At 43.1% G+C, this 22,284-nt stretch overlaps 1 protein-coding gene across 1 annotated transcript in view; it reads left to right on the top strand.

The window, feature by feature from the left end:
• Positions 1 to 22,284, top strand: part of LOC121896087 (protein bicaudal D homolog 2-like) — a 45,228-nt gene that overhangs the window by 10,500 nt on the left and 12,444 nt on the right. The window contains exons 2-7 of the mRNA XM_042409736.1: positions 7,553 to 7,765; positions 17,381 to 17,533; positions 18,676 to 18,890; positions 18,978 to 19,224; positions 21,613 to 21,870; positions 22,031 to 22,234. Of these exons, the coding sequence (XP_042265670.1) occupies positions 7,553 to 7,765; positions 17,381 to 17,533; positions 18,676 to 18,890; positions 18,978 to 19,224; positions 21,613 to 21,870; positions 22,031 to 22,234 (1,290 nt within the window). The remainder of the gene's footprint in view (positions 1 to 7,552; positions 7,766 to 17,380; positions 17,534 to 18,675; positions 18,891 to 18,977; positions 19,225 to 21,612; positions 21,871 to 22,030; positions 22,235 to 22,284) is intronic.

Here is a 22,284-nt window from a genome sequence, read left to right as displayed (position 1 = left end):
CCTGGGAGATTTCATCCAGGCACCGAGCGTCGGGCAGAAAGGGGAACCGACAGACTGACTACAGGCAACCATAGATAAGGCTGCCTTTGCATTGCAAATGACTGAGGTTGTGTGTGTGTGTGCCCAGAACTGGAGCCGGTATGGAACACTGCAGTGATATGAACGATGATAAAGAGCCCCAGACACCGATACGGCGGTGCAATATATCAGACCTATTGAGTCTGCGGTCTCCCTCGAGACTCTGGCTTTTTCCTCCATTATGTGGCAGATTTAGCAGCTGAACAAAAGATGCAGTAAACAGCCAGGAACATATAGATGCTTTCTTGTCATTAATTGACTGCTAAGATTAAATACTGAAGACAAACATAGAGTTTAAAACCTCGCGGTTCATTGCTCCTGTTGCACAAGACAATTTTCCATCATGGCATAGAAGAGGGAAACAAAAACAGTAACCCAAGTCAAAACAAACCTACTCAGGAAACACTAACCCCACAGAAATGTGCTTTTTCTCTAAATGTTGATAGTGGAATGTGGTTTGTTTTTAGGATTATCTTGTATTTCACTCGTGACCGGCATGGAAATGACCTTTTCTCATTATACTACAGATTCCACATCATGTAAATACTACCCTCATCTTATATATCATATAGTGCGAAGGCTAGATAAACTGTGCTCAGACCCCGTCTCTTTAGCTTACTGCCAGGGGCTTAATGACTGTTTTTACCCTGTAATAACACAGGACCCAGTCTGTGAACACCCACAGTATAGATCCTTCAGGCTGACTCAGACACTATAATGGCAGTGAAGATCTCGGTTGTCCTCCTTTTGCAGGTGTTCCACCTTTTTTTATAAAGGAGATATATTTTCCCCAAGCTCCTGTTTTTGTGGACGTATGATGAATATAGATCAGCAGCATGTTTGAACATCAGGTCTGATCTAACTAAAGACTGACTTCACACAGAATCTCTAATGCTGACTTGAGATTAGTAGCCTAACGTGTAGTTAGAATTAAATATGAAAAGTAGTTTTCCCCAGCTCCCAAATTCCCCAAATCTGATGAAAGCCCTAACTAGCACTTAATCATTACAGCCTGATGTTAGCAGGGAGGATTTTGTAGAGATTTTGTATCACTGAGCCTCTGCAGCCCAATTAGGCTACTCTGATATTTTTTCATGTTTCAGGACAACTTTTTCAGTCAGGCGTGTAAAGGGCCTCATGAGTCTGATTAGTACATCCCTCGTACGCTGAGATCCATGTGTGTGTATGTGTGTGCTTTAATTGCACGAGTCTACCTTCTCCCGATGGCTCCATCCCCTCTGGCGTTCTCTCTTTCTCCGTCCTGCCCCGCAACTCAGGAGATCCACAATCTGGGCACAGCTTTGTGGTTGTTTTTAGGAGGTTCATGGCCTTTCAATTCTCTTGATGAGAGTATAACATTCAAGAGCAGTCTACTTGAGGCAAAAGAGTTTATTTTCAAGGAAATATGTGTCTTGTAAACTCACACGCGGGTATGTTTCTCTAACCTCTGCTCTCTCATATTCTCTGTGGTGTATTCCTTGCCTGTGGCATGCAGCGCATCGCCTAAAATGTGTTGCCAACAAGAGTTGCATGCAGTGTTGTCTGAGCCCCTACGAGGCTTTGAACACTCGCCTCTTTCTCCTATATATCATAAGGGTGAGCAAGCCCCTACATGGCTTGAGTACCAGGTGCTGCAGTATGGCTGACTGCAGGGCACATAGGGAAAATTGGAAATGGGACATGTGTGTGTGTGCGTGTGTGTGTGTGTGTGTGTGTGTGTGTGTGTGAAATTGTCCAGGCCTGTTGTGTGAATAATAGCCTGACAGCTCTGTGATATGCAGTGAATCAATGTGGCTCTGTGCCAGGCAACCACTAATATCTCTGCCTCTCCTCATTCGCACCCTCTTGTTTTTCCTCTCCTGCTTTCTCTGTCTGCTTGGCACATAAAACACCTGGCATACATCTTACTGTTAAATATGACAGTTTGTTTGTTTGTTATACATATATACTCTAATTACTCCTCATAAATTTGTCTAGTTGCTCGTAGAAAATCAAGTCTTGAAAGCTCTTAAATTTAGAGTCGCTGATGTGGTGACAAAAACCGTAATCATCATAACCTCCAGATTTGTCAAGTGATGAACATGAACCTTTTTTTATTTCCATCCCATCCCCCAAAGGAAAAGTAGTCTGAAAGTCTGCAGTAATCATTAGCTTCTCTGTTACTCATTATAACAAAAGTCATTGGCTTTGGCATAACATGCACTAATCAGCAACAGCGCTCTCAGTAAATTGAGTAAACTAAAACAAGCGCACGCTGGCACGTGACGCGGTGTACATTCCTCACAGAACAGAACCATGTTACACAGCCTGTTGATGCAGAAATAACACAATGAGCTATTATGCGACAGAGAAATAAATAAGGGTAGTATAGTGTGGTGACCCTATTCAGTGTGGAATAGTGGGTCATCCTGCAGTGCTAGGTTCGCCGGATGCATTTTAACCTCCCGCCCCGAAGAGATCCGTATTATGAACAGTTGATAGCGGACAGCTAAATATAGAATCAACACACATCTCCAAGCAATCTGTCCCCTTCGAAGTCGCTGCTTGTGCAGTGGCCTGTGAATGACGATGGTGACACAGACAGAAAGAGGGAGAGTCTGTTTATCATCACAAACTGTGACTCCACGTGAGCTGCGATTCACGAGGCCGGAGAAACCAGTCAGTGTTGGTTTTTTTGTTTTTTTCCCCCCCCTTCCTGCTCCAACTCTCTTCCTCCGCAGCAGCATACAGTGACAGCCCTTAACACTGACCAGCCTTCAGTTGCTGCTGAAACACCGCTTTGGAATCCAGGGGTCAACCACAAGACTTGGACCCATCTGTATGAGTAATTGAACTGATATAAATGACATAGCATTGCATTGTTCAGCATTTGTCACAGGCTGTCTTTGTCATAGAGGAAGAATGCTGCTGAAGAGACTGGAAATCTTAGCTCATCACAAGCCCACTCCGGTACACAAGTCTTGCCAAAATGCATTCTCATATCTCACATCTGCATCTAAAGGATGTGTTGTTTGGTATTGCTCCGTAGGCGTGCCCTGGTGTGTCCTATCTGGCATCATCTAGTGAGATTAGCATGTCAGCATTTTGCCTCAAAACAATGTTAGGATAGGGGAAGCTGTCTTGTTCTGGAGTTGGGTTTGTTTTCTGTTCCAAATAAATTCTCAGTGTATGAGACTTTTGTTGGCTCCTTTTCTTTCTGTTCCTATTTTCTCTCTTATTTTAACTCTCACTGTCGGTCTGAATTCTGGTTTCTGTCTCTAGGTTTGTGTTTGCGCATGTCTTTTCATTTAATTTCTATCTTTTCTTGAGGATGTTTAGCAACTCATAGAAAATACCATGTTCACTGGGTCCCTGAGACAGCAAAACAAAGAATGGGGTAACTTCTTCATTATGTTGTGTTCATATAATTACATGAATAGAAGATGCAGCTTTTTTCAGTTAGGCTCAGCAACAATGAAGCTGTCTGACTCCTCTCTGTCTTTAACAATATATTTATTGCTTATCGTGTTTCCAATCCTCCATTTCTGTCTGCCTCTCCTCCTGGCCTTTGTGCAGCAAGTTTTACTTTCCTATGAGAGCCAGACTGTGAGACCACAGTGGGCCAAATGGAAACTTACAATGAGATGATTAAAGCTAGACCAGAGATTGGAGAATAAGATCCAAATCCAGAGTTTTCTAACTGGGTTTTGCTCCTAAGGCAGGGGTTTTCAAAGGGACTCACCCATATTGATTGAAAAAACCTTAAATCCAGCCCTATGTACAGTTCGTGTGTGTGTGTATTAACTTGAACATACCCATTGGTTTTACTCTTATCTCCTAATGGTCTGCAGTAACTATATATCTGGAGACATCTCTACCCACTCATTATTTTCACTTCATGCCACAGAAACGCTGTTCTCTGCTAGCAGAACAGGAACTGAAAATAGAATTTTAGATTTAGTTTCCTTTAGCTCCACAGGGCCTCTCAGACCAGCAGTATTGATCTGTTTGTTACCTGTCAGAAGCCCAAAGCCCATTTCCCTTGTGCTCTTGACTCACCGGATTAGAGAAGCATGCGCAGGAGGACTCTGAGCGGGGAAAACCAGAGTGAACTCCGCGACCTGTATTCTTTCTGCTATGATTTCCTATATTATTCAAGTTTTGAACATTAGCAGTAGGGCTGTAGCCTTCAGAACTCAGTGTTAAGCATTTTCTCTCTATTACTGAGCTGGGATCTGATTGCAGAACGGTGTGATTGACCGCAGAGTCCTGATTCGACTTACCTTCAAATCAGTGGACTTTGCCTTTTGAAGGCTGTCTTTGTGGTCAGATTAGAAGACAAAGCAACGTTCACATCATGTTCCAACATGTTTCGAACACAAGCAGTCATTAAACTTTACCGTCAAAGCACAATGTGTTGTAGCAACATTTCTTCTGCTTCGAGATAAACCTACTAATAGCAGGTGTTTGAGTTTAACGTCCTGGGTGTAAAATTAAACCTCATTTCCAGAGAAACCAATGTTTTGATATAGACTTCACCTAAGACTAATAATACAGACTTAGCAACTTTCTTAAATTAGTCTGCCTTCATGCACCCACGCGTTTATTTATACCTTCAAAGTTTCCATGAGTTAATCTTATGACCAGGGTAGTCAGAGCCTCTGTAATGGTGTGAGGAACGCATGGGGAAGTAATGAAAATAATTGAGACCGATATGACTGAGAGAAAAAAAAGAAGCAAAATCGGAGGTGACTGTCTCATTTCATTAACTCCTCAATCACATGGTGCTTTTGATCACAGTGATTATGTACTTTGATCTCTGCATGGCAGCCTACAGTATAAAGACCAGCGCGGCAGGGTGTCTAACCTCAGCCCATAATGTATGCACTCATCTGGAATCAGATGTTGGGTTCTCTAATGGGATAAATCTCTCATATTTTTGACTTTTTCTCATGTAGCATGTTAGGCATAGTCTTCTGTGAGGAAAAATCTGTCAGGAAATCCAGACCAGACAGCGTGCTAATGACTAAAGACCTGCCTTTGATTAGCTTTACAAGAGATTAATAATCCACACTCACATGTCCAATGTAAAAACCGCAACATATGGCAAGCTAAAGATGAATTATAAATTGGGCGGGATGCTCGCTGTGAGATTATAGGCTTGGTCGCGTGCGTCCCCAATTTACCCTCCCTTCAAAGTAGCCTAAACCCACGCTTGGGGAGCTGAGATTAAAGGTCTTGGGTCAGTGGGGTTTTTGGCTAGGGACTTGCATGTTTGAAGGACAGGCCTCTTAGATTGGATTGATTGGTGTCGCTCTGCAATATCCACCACGCATAAAGATTATAATGATGGGATTCCCCTGATTTGTGATTGGGTTAATCCTGTCTCTAATAATGACTCTCTAATCAAATAGTCTCCTGCTGATTGATGGTGTGATGTTTGGAGGGGAGGGAGGTAGTGGGGAAAGTATGAGGATAGTTTTTAAGCAACACTCTTTATTGGTAGTGGCTGACATTAGTTGGTCATTGACAAACGTATTGGCTGTCAAACAGTCATGTGAACCTTGGTTATAAGATTACTGGAAGCACCTCACAGTGGGTAGAACACCTTGATTACTTCCTTTTATCTTACTTGAATATCATAAAAGCATATCTTGTGTTCAGAGCTGTTTTAAACTAATTCAAACTAATCATCAGCAACTAACTAGCATTTTCGTTATCAGTGTTATTTTTTCAGTTAACTGTTTGGTGCATGAAATGTTGGATAATAGTGAAAAATGTCCATCACAATTTCCTAAAACACAAGGTCATGTTTTCAATTTTTTTCAATCAACCATCCAAGACCATGAGAAATACAGTTTACCATCTCCTAAGGCAAAGAACAGCAGCAAATGCTCATAGTTAAGCATAGATTTGGTATTTTTGCTTGAAAAATTACTTAAATGATTAGTCAATCCTCATAATATTCGCCGATTAATTTTCTGTCAGACAGTAGAGCTGTCAGTTTCAGCTCTACTGTGTCCGCTCAGTTGGTGTTGGGTCTAACTGGGGAAAAATGTTGGCAGTTATCAGTTCATCTGTAAAGGAGTTTTCGAGTCAATTATGTCAATTTTGATGTTCTTTATTACATTAGCACAATCAGTTATGTGCAATAATGGGTTTTTTCATAGAGGTTAGCCCATAGAAGGTCTCACATGTGAGAGTTTATCTTTTCATCGTCGCTATCTCCCTGTTAGGACCATCATCTTTCCTGGAATGTAAGCCACCATGCACGAGACATTATGTCACGCGCCGCTGTAACCCATTAAACTCGTTTTACACATTTCCCGTATTTGCAAGTCCTGCAAGTAGGTCAGTTCGACTTAATACAAATTTCCACATTTTCCTTTCTCTAAAGGAATTACTGGGATTAATACAATACGCAGCAATCAAACAGAGAAAATCCTGCAGCAGCCAGTCACGTGCAGATGTGAGGGGGGGGTATCAGGTCAGAGAGAAGAGAGAGTGCAGTGCAGCTGCAAACAAGGTCAGATTTATGTGCCTCAGGTGACTTCAGATTACGGTCTGCACTCGAGCTGTGAGGCGAGATGAGAATCAGAATTTCCATCGAATCACTGCTGGTTACAGGATTGGAAATGAAATCTGTAATCAGGGGGATGATTATTTTGAGAAGGGAGAGAGAGTAGTCTAAACTAGATTCTGCTTCAAAGAAGGTCTATTTTCTCTCTCTGTCTCCCCCTGGTTGTCTCTGTTTGTCTCTCTCCACACAGTTTTCGTCACTGCCTTCCAGGCATTAACAAATGAGGGTAAAAAATTAAGGCAGTACTAATAATAGTGAAACAGCAAATGACTATTTACAGCCTTTCAATAGAGAATATCCCCCCCCTACAGAAGGTAGAGGCCTTAGCGTGTAGTTATTTAATCTTCATAAACTTCATCCCCTTCAGGCAATCCATAAAAATCAAATAATATCTGGTGACCTTCTCTTACTCTGCCATGATCTCCTAAGGTATTAAGAGCATGAGAATACAGGCCTCTCGTGATCGCACAGACATTAGTCCATTTGCTCTACTTTTCCTGTTTGGTTTTTCCATCTGTGGAGTCACTGCAGAGCACGTGCAAGGGAGGCCAATGTCCTGCGGGTAGGGGAGGGAGATATGGAGGAGTGGGGTGGGGGGGGGGGAGACGGGGATGATGCAGCCCAGATGGAGCCTAACTGATTATCTCTACTGGGCGGTGACAGTATTTTGGGAGGTTTTTTAGCCCCAGTCCCCAGCTAAACCACAGTAGCAGAGATCAGTGTCACTTTAAAATGGCTGAATCACAAAACAAATTTTTGTCAATTAGAATCCTATTATACAAAATTAGCCAGTTAACATTTCATCTGCTGATATATCTCTTGCTTGGCCACTAAAATATTACAAATCCTCCCATATATCCCAACACTATAGCTTCTAACCAACAGCTCTTTTCCTCCATCCCTCTCTATCTCCAGGCCTTTGGACAAGCCTACTCCAACCACAGGAAGGTGGCAGCGGATGGGGAGAGCCGTGAGGAGTCTCTTATCCAGGAGTCGGCCTGTAAGGAGGCCTACTACGAGCAGAGGGTGCTGGAGCTGCAGACCGAGCTCCGCCAGGCACGCAACATCCTCACCAACACCCAGTCTGAGAATGAACGCCTGAACACCATCTCACAAGAGATGAGAGAGGTAAGAGAGGGTACACCCAGAACCAGAATCATATCACAGTGCTTATCAGTTCATCATAGGATGCTACTAATGCACACTGCAGATATTATGTTTGAAGAGGACTGGGTAAAGTTACTCAATAGATTATGACTGTTTATCAGAAGACACTGTATTGGTTTGTTTCCTGTGTCAATACTTTGAGAGTGAACTCACTTGTGAGTTGAAGCAGAGGTTTGTGTCAACTCTTGTTTGCCTGCAGCTATTGAGTACAGCTGGTGCATTTGTTGATGTTAGTCTGATGCTTTTTATCTGTCTGAAGCTGCAGAAAACACAAGACATATTCATCACTGATTGATAAGCCCATGAGGAAATCGGGGCACTTTTTATTAATTTTTATGTGCGAGGAATGCAGTTTCAAATGAAGATGCAAAAAAGTCGTCCTCTTAGAGCACTGTTCTTAAGGCTCTAGTGCAAGATACAGTGCTGCGTGATTACTGCACCGACATTCATTCACCTGTGATCACTTCAGTGTTATCGTCCAAGCCCGTATTATGTAGGGTGTGATTGCAGAGCCATGAACTTGTCTGTTTCTCACGTGTTAAGACAAGACACACACCAGACTTAATGAAGGAACACCTTGCCTTCAAGCCTTCATGTGATGTCCTCCACCCTCATTAGAGTTCAGGGTGGAATTATAATTACAGATGAACAGATGAGAAGAAAAACACTGAGGCCATGAGGAATGTCCTGTTTTGCAAAAGACGACATGATCCTACATGAATAATAAAATCAGTTATCTTCTATTTGTGTGAACTGTTGCATGACAGTATTGTTTAACCTGTTGGCCCAGCTGTGGCATGAGTGACACTTATTATTATTATATAAAACTTCATCTTAGACAAGCCCCTCACCAGCCCGATGAATTCTGTTAAACAAAACCAGTTTGGCTGAAGCATGACCAACCCATTTCTCTAAATCGCAGCTTACCCTTCGCACATTCCAGCAAACATATTCATTTAATTCTCTCTTAAGCTTCCCCAAACTTCATAATGCAAACCTTTATTGTCTGCGCCCCACTTTGGACAATGTCTGACCTCCTCACTGCTTCCATTTACATACTTGCAATTAATTGACCTCATTAGAGGAGACAAGAGCACAGTGCAGAGGCAGAGCGCGGTCTGTGTGTGTCTTTGCCTATGGCCATGCATGTGTGATGTTGTGTGATGGAGCTGGTGATGAGGACATTGAATTACCAGGAGAGCGGTGCAGGTTGAAATCACACTGACTGAGAGATGTACAAAGCTTTAAGGAAACCTGTTTGACACAAAGACAGGGAGACATAAAGGGATGAAAAGAGATGAACAGAGTCTGACAGGAGGGCAGAGGGAGCCTCCCGCCTTTAGATGTGTTTCTTTGATGCAAAGGTCCATGCTCCCTTGACAGCCAAGTAAAGGCTGGAATAATAAAAGAAGGGGGGGGGGGGGGGACCAACTACTCATGCTTGATCTAACTTGATGTATTTGACACTCATAGGTAGGACTGGGCGATATGGACAAAATCAAATATCACAATATTTTTGACCAAATACCTCAATGTTGATATAGCGACAATATTGTAAGGATGACCATTGGTGCTTTCACAAAATATTCACACAATGACAATTTTGATAAATAATCAGCAGTAATGTGGATATAATGACTAAAGGCAAATAACAGAACAGCTAGAACAGTCTGGCAAGTTCAGAAAATTACATCACTTTACTGTAACGCAGCCTTTAAAACCAGGAAAAGACAACACTTATGTCATATAACGATATTACAGTATCCAAAATCTAAGACAATATCTAGTCTCTCATCACAATATCGATATAATATCAATATATTGCCCATCCCTACTCACAGGTCTAGGTGGATGCATGGTACATCACATAACAGCCATGAACTTGTTGTATTATATCAGTATTTTGTGCAGGAATTCTTCCAACAACCTTTATTACAGCTGCAAGATCAGTATTGTTATACTCGTCTGAAGCATACCTCTCCACCCAAGCACCAAGAAAACACTAGTACAATTGTTTTATTTAAAGAATCAAGAATAGGCCTATATGCTTCTGGGCTTTCCTTTCTGCAGTATTGACATTCAGCATATCTTTTTTTTCTGGTCTTTCTTTATAATGCTCTTGCTATGTAGTACTTAAACCCTTCAGTATCCCAAATCTTCCATGTTTGTGCACAACAGATTTGGCCGAGTCCACTGTTTTGCAGGTCAAGTTGATAAATCTAGCGTAATTGGGAGGGGGAAGAGTAAAATGGGCCTCTCTTCCAGTCACGAGTGATTCTAGAACTGCCAGAATCACTGCTGTTTTCTGTGAGACACTGCTTGAGACAGATGTCAGCAGCGTTTCTTATGGAGATTAGCAAGAAAGACTTAAAAAATGGCATGTCCTTCACAACAACTTAAGTTCCAGTAGGCTCCCAATTCCAGTATAATTAGGTCAGCTGCTGCTCAGCTCTGCATCTAAGTAATTATAAGTTGGGCATTATGGAAGCCAGATGTCCCTCATCAGACATGTTTCACTTATGAGCCAGGCTCTGTTTTTGAAACAAGAAACATGAGTTCCCTTGTATAAGATTTTATTGCCTACAGTCATTCGAGATTCTACTTGAACATGATTACTTTCTACAAAGACAAAGCCTCGTAAATCTCCCACCTGACGTTATTAACTTATAATATCTTAAATAAATTAGAGAGAAAAGGGAATACTGTAGTCCTGATCCACTATTCTTGAGTGGTTCCTGCATATCTGAGCTACAGCTCCGGTGTAACTGGTCTTCTACTGGTGGCCTGCATGATGGCCTTTCTGCAGGTGCCATTCCCATTACAAACACCCCGATGAAGCACCATGGGGCCCAGCCAGCTCTAATTGGCTGTATAAAAAGGGCTGGAGTGTAAATCGCCCCATGTATAGGAGATAATGACACCCTTCTCATGGTACTTCTGTGGGTGCTAGGCGGAGTGTGTGTGGCAGGCAAATGGAGGGAGCTTGGGCACTGAGGCTGGCACTGTGACCAGACCGACGGGACTGAAAGAGGCCTTTGTCTCCTGGGTTTCAAATTAGCTCAAAAGCTCAGGCAGGGAGAGAAAAGGGAGGAGGGGGCATGAGGAGACGACAAGAATGGTACGGAAGAAAGAGAATGAGGCCTAAAATCCGTTAGAGGAAGAGAAAGGCTTAATGAGAGTAAACTCAACACCAATGGTGGACCATGCTGCTTTTCTCTAACGGCTTTGCTAATCATATTGAGTCAGGACTTGACTGAATGATTCAGTTTCGTCATGGAATGCAACTGACAGTTGGGCCATAACTGTCGCCTTTGGTGTTTGGTTGAAAGTGAGTTTTTTTGCTCTCACACATCTTAAGTAAATCTGTAAAGTGAAGACGCTTTTATGGCATCAGCATGGCTAAAAGAAGGCTTCACTGTTTAATCTCTAGATAATATCATCATTCCACCATTACACAAGACATGGACGCTTCACTCAGTATGAAACGGCTTTTTTCTCCGTACAGACTAGTTCATTCACAGCCGTTTTGTTACAGCATTTCAGCTGGTTACATACCTCACATTTAAACCTCCCAGGCAGTCTCTCACACCAAAGACTTGAATGTTCGCCCCCCAAGCACCGATAAGACATATTTCACCGCTACGGTGCAGTCTACAGGATTAAACCCTCTGAAAGAGCCAGTAACATTGTAAGGCGGAGCACTCTAATAGGCATGACTTCATTAAATTCAATCTCATGTCTTGAGAGGAATGTGCCTATAGTGATGGCTTCCATTATCCTCACAGAATGGGGATTCCCATCGCCTGCCTCTCAAGAAATCGTCAAGCACAGCCGAAGATAAAAATGCTGAGAAATATTATCAGCATAGTTCAGTCTACCTTTACTCTCTATTCACATTCACAGGATATGTAATGTGTCTCCACTTTAGCATCACCACATGACTACATTACTTCCTTTCTACAGGATGCAGTGCTGACACAGTAACAGTTCCCTGCTGTCCACTTAAGAGCAACTGTCATCCTGAAATAATTCAGGCTCTGACCATTTTTTTCCCTCACAGACTCATAAATTATGGTGTTGTGCTTTTTGTCGATCACCATAATGAGTAAGCCATTGAAATGTTAAACACTTCTTTGACACAGTGGACAGAGCTGTCGGACGCTGGGCTTCCGCTTTAATTTAAGTGTCGTTTCAACTGGCTGGATTAAACACCTGACATAGAAGTGGGGGATTTAGAGAGGAAAGGTATCTGCATTGATGGGATGAGTTTAAAGGGTCACAAAGAGGGCAGAGGTTTAAACTCATCACAAGGAAGGAAGGTTATTACAATCAGAAGAAATTAAGAGTGCAGGGCTCCAGTGGTGGAATAGTGGAGCAGACAGACACAATAGCAGAATCTCAGTTGTCATGGCAGGGCTGAAGCTTAACCTTAATCATTGAAAGGTCAAAGTTGAGTGGTAAAGGGATACGAGGATGGTTGCTCTTTGTTCCCTCTTATTAGCATCTGTCAAGAGTAACGGGACTCCTAGAAGGCTGGCTTATTATTTCTTGTGACATTTATGCTGAGACAGATCACCTCCTGTCCTGTTAGGGAGAAAAATGGGGGAAGTATAGGAAGACAAACAGGGAAAAGCTTGAAAAATCGATCTAGAAAGATAAATACTGAGTGAAACGACGAGAGGAATATAACGAGTAGAGGTAACGACCGTCCACTGCTCCTACTGCTGCATGAATTGCCCACAACTTAGTCTAAACCCTCCAGATGGCATGTGGGTCATCTGGCCACAGAACCCAACATCTCGTAATCTTGATCCCACTTCAGCTAGTTGCCTTATGACCCACGTGTCTATTTTAGCCCTTAAAGCAGAGGCTGCATCTATAAAATAACTTTGGAAGATTTGCCATCGATCCCTAATAATGTTTAGTCTTTTGGCATCAGTTTTAAGGGAGCTCTGAAAGCCCCAGGCTCATAGCACCAAAGAGGTTTTTTCCATGCCGGATCAATGGATCCCAATAAATCAACAACACCAACAGGCCTACACATTCACTTCAACTAATGGGTGTAAATGTGCTTTCGTGCACATTTCTCCACTATCTTCCAAATGACCTCAATATCACTGTTAAGTGTGTGCGTGCAGGCATACTTTCACCCTGTGGGCTTGTCAACCAGCAGTCACACACTGGGCAAACAACCATCACCAACGCACTCACAAGATTCCTTTCACTTTTTGTTTTTAATTGTCTCATTGAAACATGTGACCTTGAGTGTATTTTCTCCCCCCTAATGGAGTCTGGCTAGACTGAATAGAATGACAATTGCTTGCAGCAGAGAGGAGGATAAAAGCAGATCTGCTTTCACCCGCAGTCTCTACTCTGACAGTAGCAAGAGGACCCCTGAGCTTCATTATGCCTTTGCTCTGTCTAAAGCTATACTTGGTGGGGGTTGAGCTGCGCTGCATCTGTGATTCATTTCTCATCTCTCCTGAAAGTAATCCCGGGATGGGCTCAGCTCGGTAGAGTTAGATTTAACTCGGGCTGACATGACCTTGACATGCTGCAGAGCCTACAGGTCACAGTTTTATCCTCCATCAGCTCATTGAAGTCCAAAAGTCCTCTCTAGAGCGATGTATCACCAGAGACCTACAAGCAGATACGGAAGGCTGTGGCTGTCATTTTTTGTTTTTACTGTAGATGATAGATAGATATGATGGAACTAACACTCACTATGAGGAAGTAATTCAGCTGTGACTGATACATGGCCTCTAAAAGCACAGACACACTCCAAGGAGAAGACGGAGGTGGGGGTTGTAAAATGAGAGCAGCAGTGTTGTAGTAAAATGGAAGCCGGTGGTATGAGAGAGAGAAGCTGGGAAAGGGGATAAAAAAAAAACAGTATTGAGCTGGTCTGCACTCGGTGTCATGCCATTTGAGAGCCCCTCTGCACTTTGTGGTGGGACTAATTTGGAAAAAAAAAATCTAGTACATGTGCATTTTACTGAAAGTGCAAAGGGAGCAGGATGGGCAGTGAAATGGAGGTCAGCTGAGTGAGTGTAAGAGAGGAAGGCAGAAAGAGGATAAAAAATATATTAATTTATATCGAGCCTGTCTGTGCTATTATATCAATAATACAGTCTTTTGCCATATGGGTGTCTGGGCAGCACTTTCTAGGGAATCGAACCCAGAGAAAGAGGCTAGTAAATATGGATTTAGCTGAATTTGCAAGCTGGATTCTCTTGAGTTATTAAGAACACAGCAGAGCCTTCAACAAAGCATTAAAAACATTGCTAATCTACACTTGTGTTAAGCCTGAAACTTTGCCACCGTGGCTTACAAACTGATGGAGCTATTTCCTATAGAAGTAGCGGTTCTAACGGCTCAAACACATTGAGAAATTACTCAGAGCTTTGGTGAGATTTAAGCAGGCTCAGCACCACTATGCTGTCAAAAGCACTTTAATGGTACAAAGACAGCTTTAGAGTTGAAAGGGAGAGTTCATACAGTACAGTTGGAAGAAGCTCTGATGCACAGAAATGTGCTCCGGTGACATTTTGCAGCTCTGCGTGGCCTAGAGAGGTTCACCAAAGCATAAAAATTACCCATCTTTTATCACGTATACACACATGCACACACTAGTCCTCACTGTGCTTCTAAATAAACATTGCGTGATTGCATTTGCCTATCTTGCAAATTTATGGTAGAGCTGCAGTAAACCTTGGTATTTTTACTGCCACCCACTTAGAATGGAAGTCACACAATTTGTCTGTAAGTGTGTGTGTGGACGTGTTCAAGCAGCTGTCCCGACGTCACCTGTAGTGACAGCAGGCAGGGGGCCCTCACTAAGCACACTCAGGCTTATGGTCATGAAAGGTTTCTCACTCACAAGCACTCTGTTGGTGGCACCTCAGATGGCCTTCATATATCTCACACACACACACACATTGTCAAAAATTCTCACAAACATTCCCAGGAGAGGCGTGTGTCCTTCGCCTGATTAAATGTTATTCACACTTGATAGCGAAAACACACATGGCAGCCGCAACCCTCGGTGAATTTACTTCTGTCAGGCAGTCAGGGCAGTGTAATCCCGCCCCCGGTCTCTCAGGGACTCAGTGTGGCAGAGGATACGGAAGCAAAGGTGAAAGGTCGAAGTCCTGGTATGCATTGTAATCAGATTGGAGGAGGATCTTAATCAGGTTCAGCGGTGGCCTGTATTCACTGAGACTAAACAGCACTCACCCTCCAGCTGAGACTCATAACCCTGACCCGGAAGAGACTTGAGCAACCAGCTGGCACAGCATCGCCTAGTTAAAAACAAGAGATTACTCTATGTAAGGATTATTCTCAAGATCTTTATGAATCCATGATGTTTGATACTCCCAAGCTTACAACTAGAGTATCTGAATCTATTGAGGGTTTGACTGATTTCAGTTCTTTTTTTTCCCCTTTTTTTGCTTTATTTCAGCTCTTTCTTAGAAGTCACTACCACTATATACTAGAAGCTTAGTGGTAAGACTGATCTGTATTGTAAGCTTATGTATTATTCATTAATGCACCAACATCAGGGCTTTCGCACAGCAAACACCCACGCTCATTAGACATGTGCAAAAAAAAACCCCTGATGAATATTAATGCACCTTCAAACGTCAGCCTTAACTCAGCTCCGCACATAGTGATTAATTATTACAAAGAGCAAACGAATAGCGTGTACTCTTCATCAGAGGGGATTTAGCAACATAATGTTTGTGAGGGCTTTTCTTTCTCAGTAAGTCAAATAATAAGCAGGGAAATTCCAATTACAGAAACAAATTGGTTTTTTTTGTTGCGTAAAAGTCTCCTGAGTCACATTAGTGAGATATTTTGAATTATAATTGTTCATTACTAAACTGTGTTACCATGTAATACTATACTCAGTTGAATGAATGGTGCGTGACTAGGGCATCGATTTAAATGTTGTCTGAGCACGGAGCCACTGACCTTCTACTTATTGAAAGGTGTCTCTAACCGTCATCCTGTCACCACCAGCTTATTACCCAGTCCTTTTCAATAACATTACTGATGTGCATTCAGTTTCAAGGCAGTGCTGATATGAGAAGGTCCGCAAAGGGAAAGCCTCTCAGGATTGACTTCCCGTGGTTGTTGAAATGATCCGAAGAGCAGGGATTGTGACGCGGCCACATGGGTGACATCATGAGAGGAGGGGGCCACCTGGCAAGGGATTGAGAGGCTAATTGTCCCTCTGGTGTTAGGTTATCTCTGCCAGCTCTCCTGAGAGAGAGAGAGAGAGGGAGAGAGACATGCATCAGACACATACACGACCGCAGACACACACATGCAAATCCTAACCGTACTGTAGCCACACATACAGAGACTACCATTCTTCTGTCTCGTAAATATACACACATTCTGTACCTGTTCAGCTGACAATAACACAAGCTGGTGAGTGTGTGGATGGAAGCTCTGCCGTCAGAGACACACCTGCACACACGCTCCAGAAGTTACATGCTCACCTACACACACACACGAATATTCAAGGTCACTTCAGACACTGCTGAATACACAGTTACAGAGATTTCATGTGCTTTCCCCTCTCTCTCTCTCACATTACACACACATGCATGTTCCTTTATTCAGCTCCAAAAGGGAGAGGCCCACCCTTCTTCAGCAAGTATCCCCTTACTTCTCAGCTTTTATCTGCTATTTCTCCAAATATCCCGTGGGGGATGGGGTTTTTTTCATGTTTTGGGATGAGCCAGCAGGGGCGGGAGGGCGTTGACGAACCTTGATAAAAGAGGATGGAGGGTTAAACAGGGCGATAGACGGGGTAGTAAGGACACAGGTGGCTCAGTAGGGCAGATCGGATCCTTGTGGCTTCCAGTTTGAGGCAGTGTCTTTACAAGTGGGGGAGGGGTATGTTTCTTGCCTCTCTTAGCATCTATATAATTTATGATGTCTTTCCTGAGCAGCAAGAGAGAGCCAGCTGCACTTACATTATGAACAATTTTGCTAGCTTGTAATAACTGCTAAGCGAACACCAAGTTAACATAATTAAACATCATTTAGCTTGTAAAGCCTGAAAATGGTCAAAATTTCAGATTGATTTAAATGAAAATCCAACAATTTCCTGATTGGTTCTTGTATTCTTTTGTACAGAGAATCAAATCTAATGTGAGTCCTCTTTAGAAAATTAGACCATTACAGTGCTCCCCGACAACTGAATGCCCGTCACCATGAGAGAGATAAGTAGGCTTCAGTCTCTTTGGTGCCACCAGAGCTGGCAGGCGAGCACACTTGTGGCCCACTGCCCGGAGAGACACCTGGCACTTTCCTCTCAAACACAAACAGGCACGCACACCAAACGCACACACCCTGGGTTTGGCCAGATGGGAGCCCTTTCTTATCTAGTGAGATTTAGGGTGTTAAAGAGCCCAACCTGACACAAACAGTTATACTAAAGCAGCAATATCCAATCAATCGCTGTCTCTTTCACACTTGATTGTAACAAGATTGAAATAGCGGTCACTGACAGCTCTTCCTCTTTTCCTCTTCTCCCTCTGTCTACCTCATTTGACCTTACAGAACAGCCAGACGATGGAGCTCCAGAGGAACCAGCTGCGTGATGACATCAAGGAGTACAAGTTCCGGGAGGCTCGTCTGCTGCAGGACTACACCGAGCTGGAGGAGGAGAACATCTCGCTGCAGAAGCAAGTGTCCGTGCTCAAACAAAGCCAGGTGAGGATAAAGCAGTGCTGCAGCTCTACATGTGGAAAATCTCATGTAAATTATGAGGATGGTGAGGTTATAGTCTCAAAAATGAGAGCAGGTAAATACACAGTCTTTGGTAATTTTATGCTCCGTACTGGTCATCATAATGCAGCTCATTCAGCTTCTGCACAGTTTTCTCAGCCTTTGGTCAATTAGACCTAATTAAACTAGCAGCCTACACACCCCTGCCCAAAGGTTGACACCCAGAAACGTCCCAAACACAGCAAAATAATAAGAAAATAAGAAAATACAGGCAGAGGGCAGGGTCTCTGCAGGTAAATATATTGCCACACACTTCAGAACATCCAGTTTTTGGTAATTTTATGCTCCATTTGGGTCATCATAATGCAGCTCATTCAGCTTCTGCACAGTTTTCTCAGCCTTTGGTCAATTAGACCTAATTAAACTAGCAGCTTCACTGTATACTATCTTACAGAATCTTAGGAGCCCTACAGGCCCTCCACCTCCCACACACAAGCTCCCAGTTTGCCTCCTTCTTGTACAGATTAGACTGTCAAAAGAAGCATGAGCACTTTAATATTCAGATTTAATTATGATATTAAAAACATCCTCTGATACAGTAGAGATAAGCAGCTGCCTTTGTTTTTACCAATGTCTGCTAACTGAGCTGCAGTCTGTGGAAGTGTTCAACAGACTCTTTAACAGCTATCTGTCTTCAGACCAGGGATTCAAACACAAAACACTTTATTCAAATGAGTGAAAAGAAAAAAAAATCCCCATTACACATGTGAAAAACATGAAACACAACTGAATTTCCAAGTGAGATATTTCCATTTTGACGTTCACTTTTATGCTTGAGCTGTTAATTCTCTCCGTATGTCGTCTTGGATTACATATCTGTATTCATCATGGAGGGCATGAAACAAACAAAAGCGCCTCCTACCTTTTAGTCTAGCAAAATAAAAAGGATTCCCAAATCCAATTAACTTAAAACTAATTAGAAAAGAGAAATTCAATGGGCATGTTCTAGATTATCTTGCCACATATGAATGAGCCTGACAGCTCATTTTTTAATTGAAGTTTCGTTTATTTTTAGATATTTCTCTGTGAATCCTAAACTCATTGAAGCGGTTCCTTTGTCTCCCCAGGTGGAGTTTGAGGGTTTGAAGCATGAAATCCGTCGTCTGGAGGAGGATACTCAGTTCCTTAACAGCCAGCTGGAGGATGCCATCCGCCTGAAAGAGATCGCTGAGCGTCAGCTAGGGGAGGCCCTGGAGACCATCAAGACTGAGCGTGAGCTAAAAGCATCCCTGAGGAAAGAGCTCTCCCACTACATGAACATCGGAGACACTCTGTACCACAGGTAAATAAAACACAAAGAGGGTCCGTGCCTCAGCATCCGCTGTAATGAACATGAAATGACACTCTTCACACCTTTTTTCCCCCTCAGCCCTCTTAGCATCTCCCTGGATGGTCTCAAGTTCAGCGACGATGCCGCCACCGAACCCAATAACGACGAGGCTCTCCACGGATATGAGAATGGCTTCACCAAACTGGCCAATACCATCACTGACGACAACCGCATCTCCATGCCCAAGAAGGAGGAGCTGTTCCATCCGGCCCCCAGCCTTGTGGACGACCTGCTGAGCGAACTTAACATCTCTGAGATCCAGAAGCTCAAACAGCAGCTGATGCAGGTTTGTGTTTTAACCACCATGGACTGAGCAGACTGTTTGTTTGTTAACAGTAGAAGATATCATTGATGTCCATTCTACAGACAATTATGAATCAATAAATTGGTTGCAGCGGAGTAGATTGTAATGTTAAAGGCACACTATGCAAGATTTGTCAGTTGGCGTTTGTAAACACACAGCATTCAAAGGCCCCTCCTCCCTGGCTCAATGAGAGAGAGAGAGAGAGCAGCGGTGGTCAAGTGAGCTAGAGAGCAAGTGGCGCTGGCAAGAACAAAGCATGACTCAGAGAAATAAAATTTTCTGATTGTTTCATGGTGGTTACGTTCTAAAGCACAAATAAACACACCCACACCTCCGCGCAACCCTGCAGGTCAAACAGACACATACAGAGCAGAGGAGCAGCACACAGCAAAGGAGAGAGACAGAGAAGCAGGGGAAACACTGAAGCACATAAAAACACAGCGATATAACCTTGTCGCTACGCAATGATTTCCAACCTCACGTCTTATGTGCTGTTATTGGCTGGGGCCTACACACCTCTGCCCAAAGGTTGCAGAAACATCCCAAACACAGCATAATAAGAAGAAAATACAGGCAGAGGGCAGGGCCTCTGCAGGTAAATATACCGCCACACGCTTCTAGTTGGTCATAAGTTGTGATTGAGAGGGATTACTTTTGTATGAGTCAATACATTGTTTTTTAGTAAAATCCTGCAAAGTGTGCCTTTAATAACTTGATTCAGCAGTACTTGTGTTCAATTTTGGTTGTATTCAGCCAAGATAGTATCAATAGCAGGCTAATGAGAGTCAAAGGAAACAAATATTGGAATATATTTGGGAGATGTTTTTGCTTATTTTCGCATACAAATATGATTTATCAGACCTTGACTTTACAGCATTGTCTTCAAACCAAACTACATTTACAAAAATTTACCACCAAATAAGTCATGACAGTGGGACAATGTATTTGAGTAGGTTGGAGATGAGTGTGAAGTAGTGAGTCAGTTGTGTGTTTAGGCTATATCCTGACCCAGGCTGCTGCAGGGATCTAAATCCCCTTATAGCGAAGTTAATCCAGGGAGACGCACACACCCTTCAGGCTCCGCTGGGTAGTGAGGCAGCGGGTGGTGGCACTGGTAGACCTGCCATCTGCTTGCTCATCACCCCATGAGTCCAAGGCCACGCGTGATTGGGTACCATGGTTACCAGAAAGGACTGGAAACCTGTGGATAATGATTGTTTTGAGGACTGAAGGATTAAGGATTTTTTTTCTCCCTCTCCTTTCATCAAACATAAGCACGGTTGCCAGATTAATGTGTGAATTTGAAGCTACCTCAGTGCTACCCTGCTATGGGCACTGCTCTGATTCTCAACCTGACTGCAGTGGTTGTGAACCTGGCGGTCTTTGACAAAGCCTTGTGTTTGATATGACCCAGCAGCATGTCATACTACCTACTGAAGCCTCCTACTGGGTCATTCCATAGATTCCAGGCAGGAATCAGAGCAGAGGAAACAAAAGCTGCTTTTACTTGTTAAGCCATGTTGCTCTCCAACCTTATCTCATACTATTGATTGGGTACTCACTGGTCAATGCCAGACGTCCGCTCCTCACATACCCTTCCTATCAGTCCCTGGTAATCTGTAACAACATCCAAGATGGATGCTGGAGGAATAGGATGGGCGGTGATGTGTTTTGGCTGCCTCTTCCAAATTGAAGTAAGGTCATTCTGCATTAGGGTGTGACAAATAATACTCACTTGTAAATATGTGAAAGCATTAGTGTCAGCAGTGACTTATTTAAATCATAGACATATCTTAAATGTGTGAAGTCTTACAGTAGAGTCATGAGAAATACAGTTTAATTCCTTTTATAATCTCTGGTATATTAATTAAGCTCTCTTTTTTTAATTTGATCGTCATTATTTATTCTGCATTAATAAATAATACATGCAGATGGGCATGACTGTGATACTTTTTCATTATTTACAGATCAGCTTCTGAAATACCTCAGTGCTTATATCAGCACAACTGTGTGCATGTGTGTGTAAGACGACCCACCCCAGGGTCTCTGCCAGCACTGAGCTGAACAGAGTCCAGCAAATTGTCAAGGTCATCCTGACTCTGATGCTGGACTACTGAGCAATGAGCTTCACATACCTTGGCAAAGCATGCTTGATAGTGGCTAAGGTTACCACATGACAGATAATCCACTGATTTAATATGATCTGCTTTCAAAGCAGGAATCATGCACATCATCAAGTTACCAAGGAATGCAGATATAACATTGCATGTGTGCAATAAGTCAAGCTGAGAGTGCTGTACTTTCATTAGGGACATACAATATGATGACCTCACGTCTCATTGCTCTTTGTGCTCCTTCATCTCTCCTCAGATGGAGCGTGAGAAGGTCAACCTGCTGTCCACCTTGCAGGACTCCCAGAAACAGCTGGAGCAGGCTAACGGCGCTCTGTCAGAGCACCAGGAGAAGGTCAACCGCCTCACCGAGAACCTCAATGCCATCCGCAAGCTCCAGGCCAGCAAGGAGCGCCAGTCTGCCCTGGACAACGAGAAAGAACGCGATAGTCATGAAGACGGAGACTACTATGAGGTGGACATCAACGGACCCGAGATCCTGGAGTGCAAGTACAAGGTACGTGTCTTCTGGTAGCAGAGGTTAGACAGGACAAAATGTTAGATTCATCTTTAAATCGGCATGTAATTTCCATTAAGTCCAGTTCAATCAGGAATGTCTTTCACTACATACAAACTCAGGTTTTGTGTATTCTCAACCATTGTTTTTGCTTTGCAAGGTTGCTGTGTCTGAGGCAGGAGAGCTGAAGGAGGAACTGAAGACCATAAAAACAGAATACCAGGCCTGTCAGTCACGTTATGAAGAGGAGCGCACCCGTCTGCAGAACGATGTCACAACGCTGGGGGTGAAGCTGGCCACTCTGGAGAAGACAAGTCAGACAGAGAGAGAAGAGAAGGCTAAGCTAGAGAAGGAGCTGCGCAAGGTGAAGTGTTGTTCTTCATATTGATATTCTACTATTCTGTTTTTGTAAAT

Source organism: Thunnus maccoyii, chromosome 4 (genome assembly GCF_910596095.1).
Source record: "Thunnus maccoyii chromosome 4, fThuMac1.1, whole genome shotgun sequence".
NCBI classification, from domain to species: domain Eukaryota; kingdom Metazoa; phylum Chordata; class Actinopteri; order Scombriformes; family Scombridae; genus Thunnus; species Thunnus maccoyii.
This window is presented reverse-complemented; position numbering and strand designations above follow the sequence as displayed.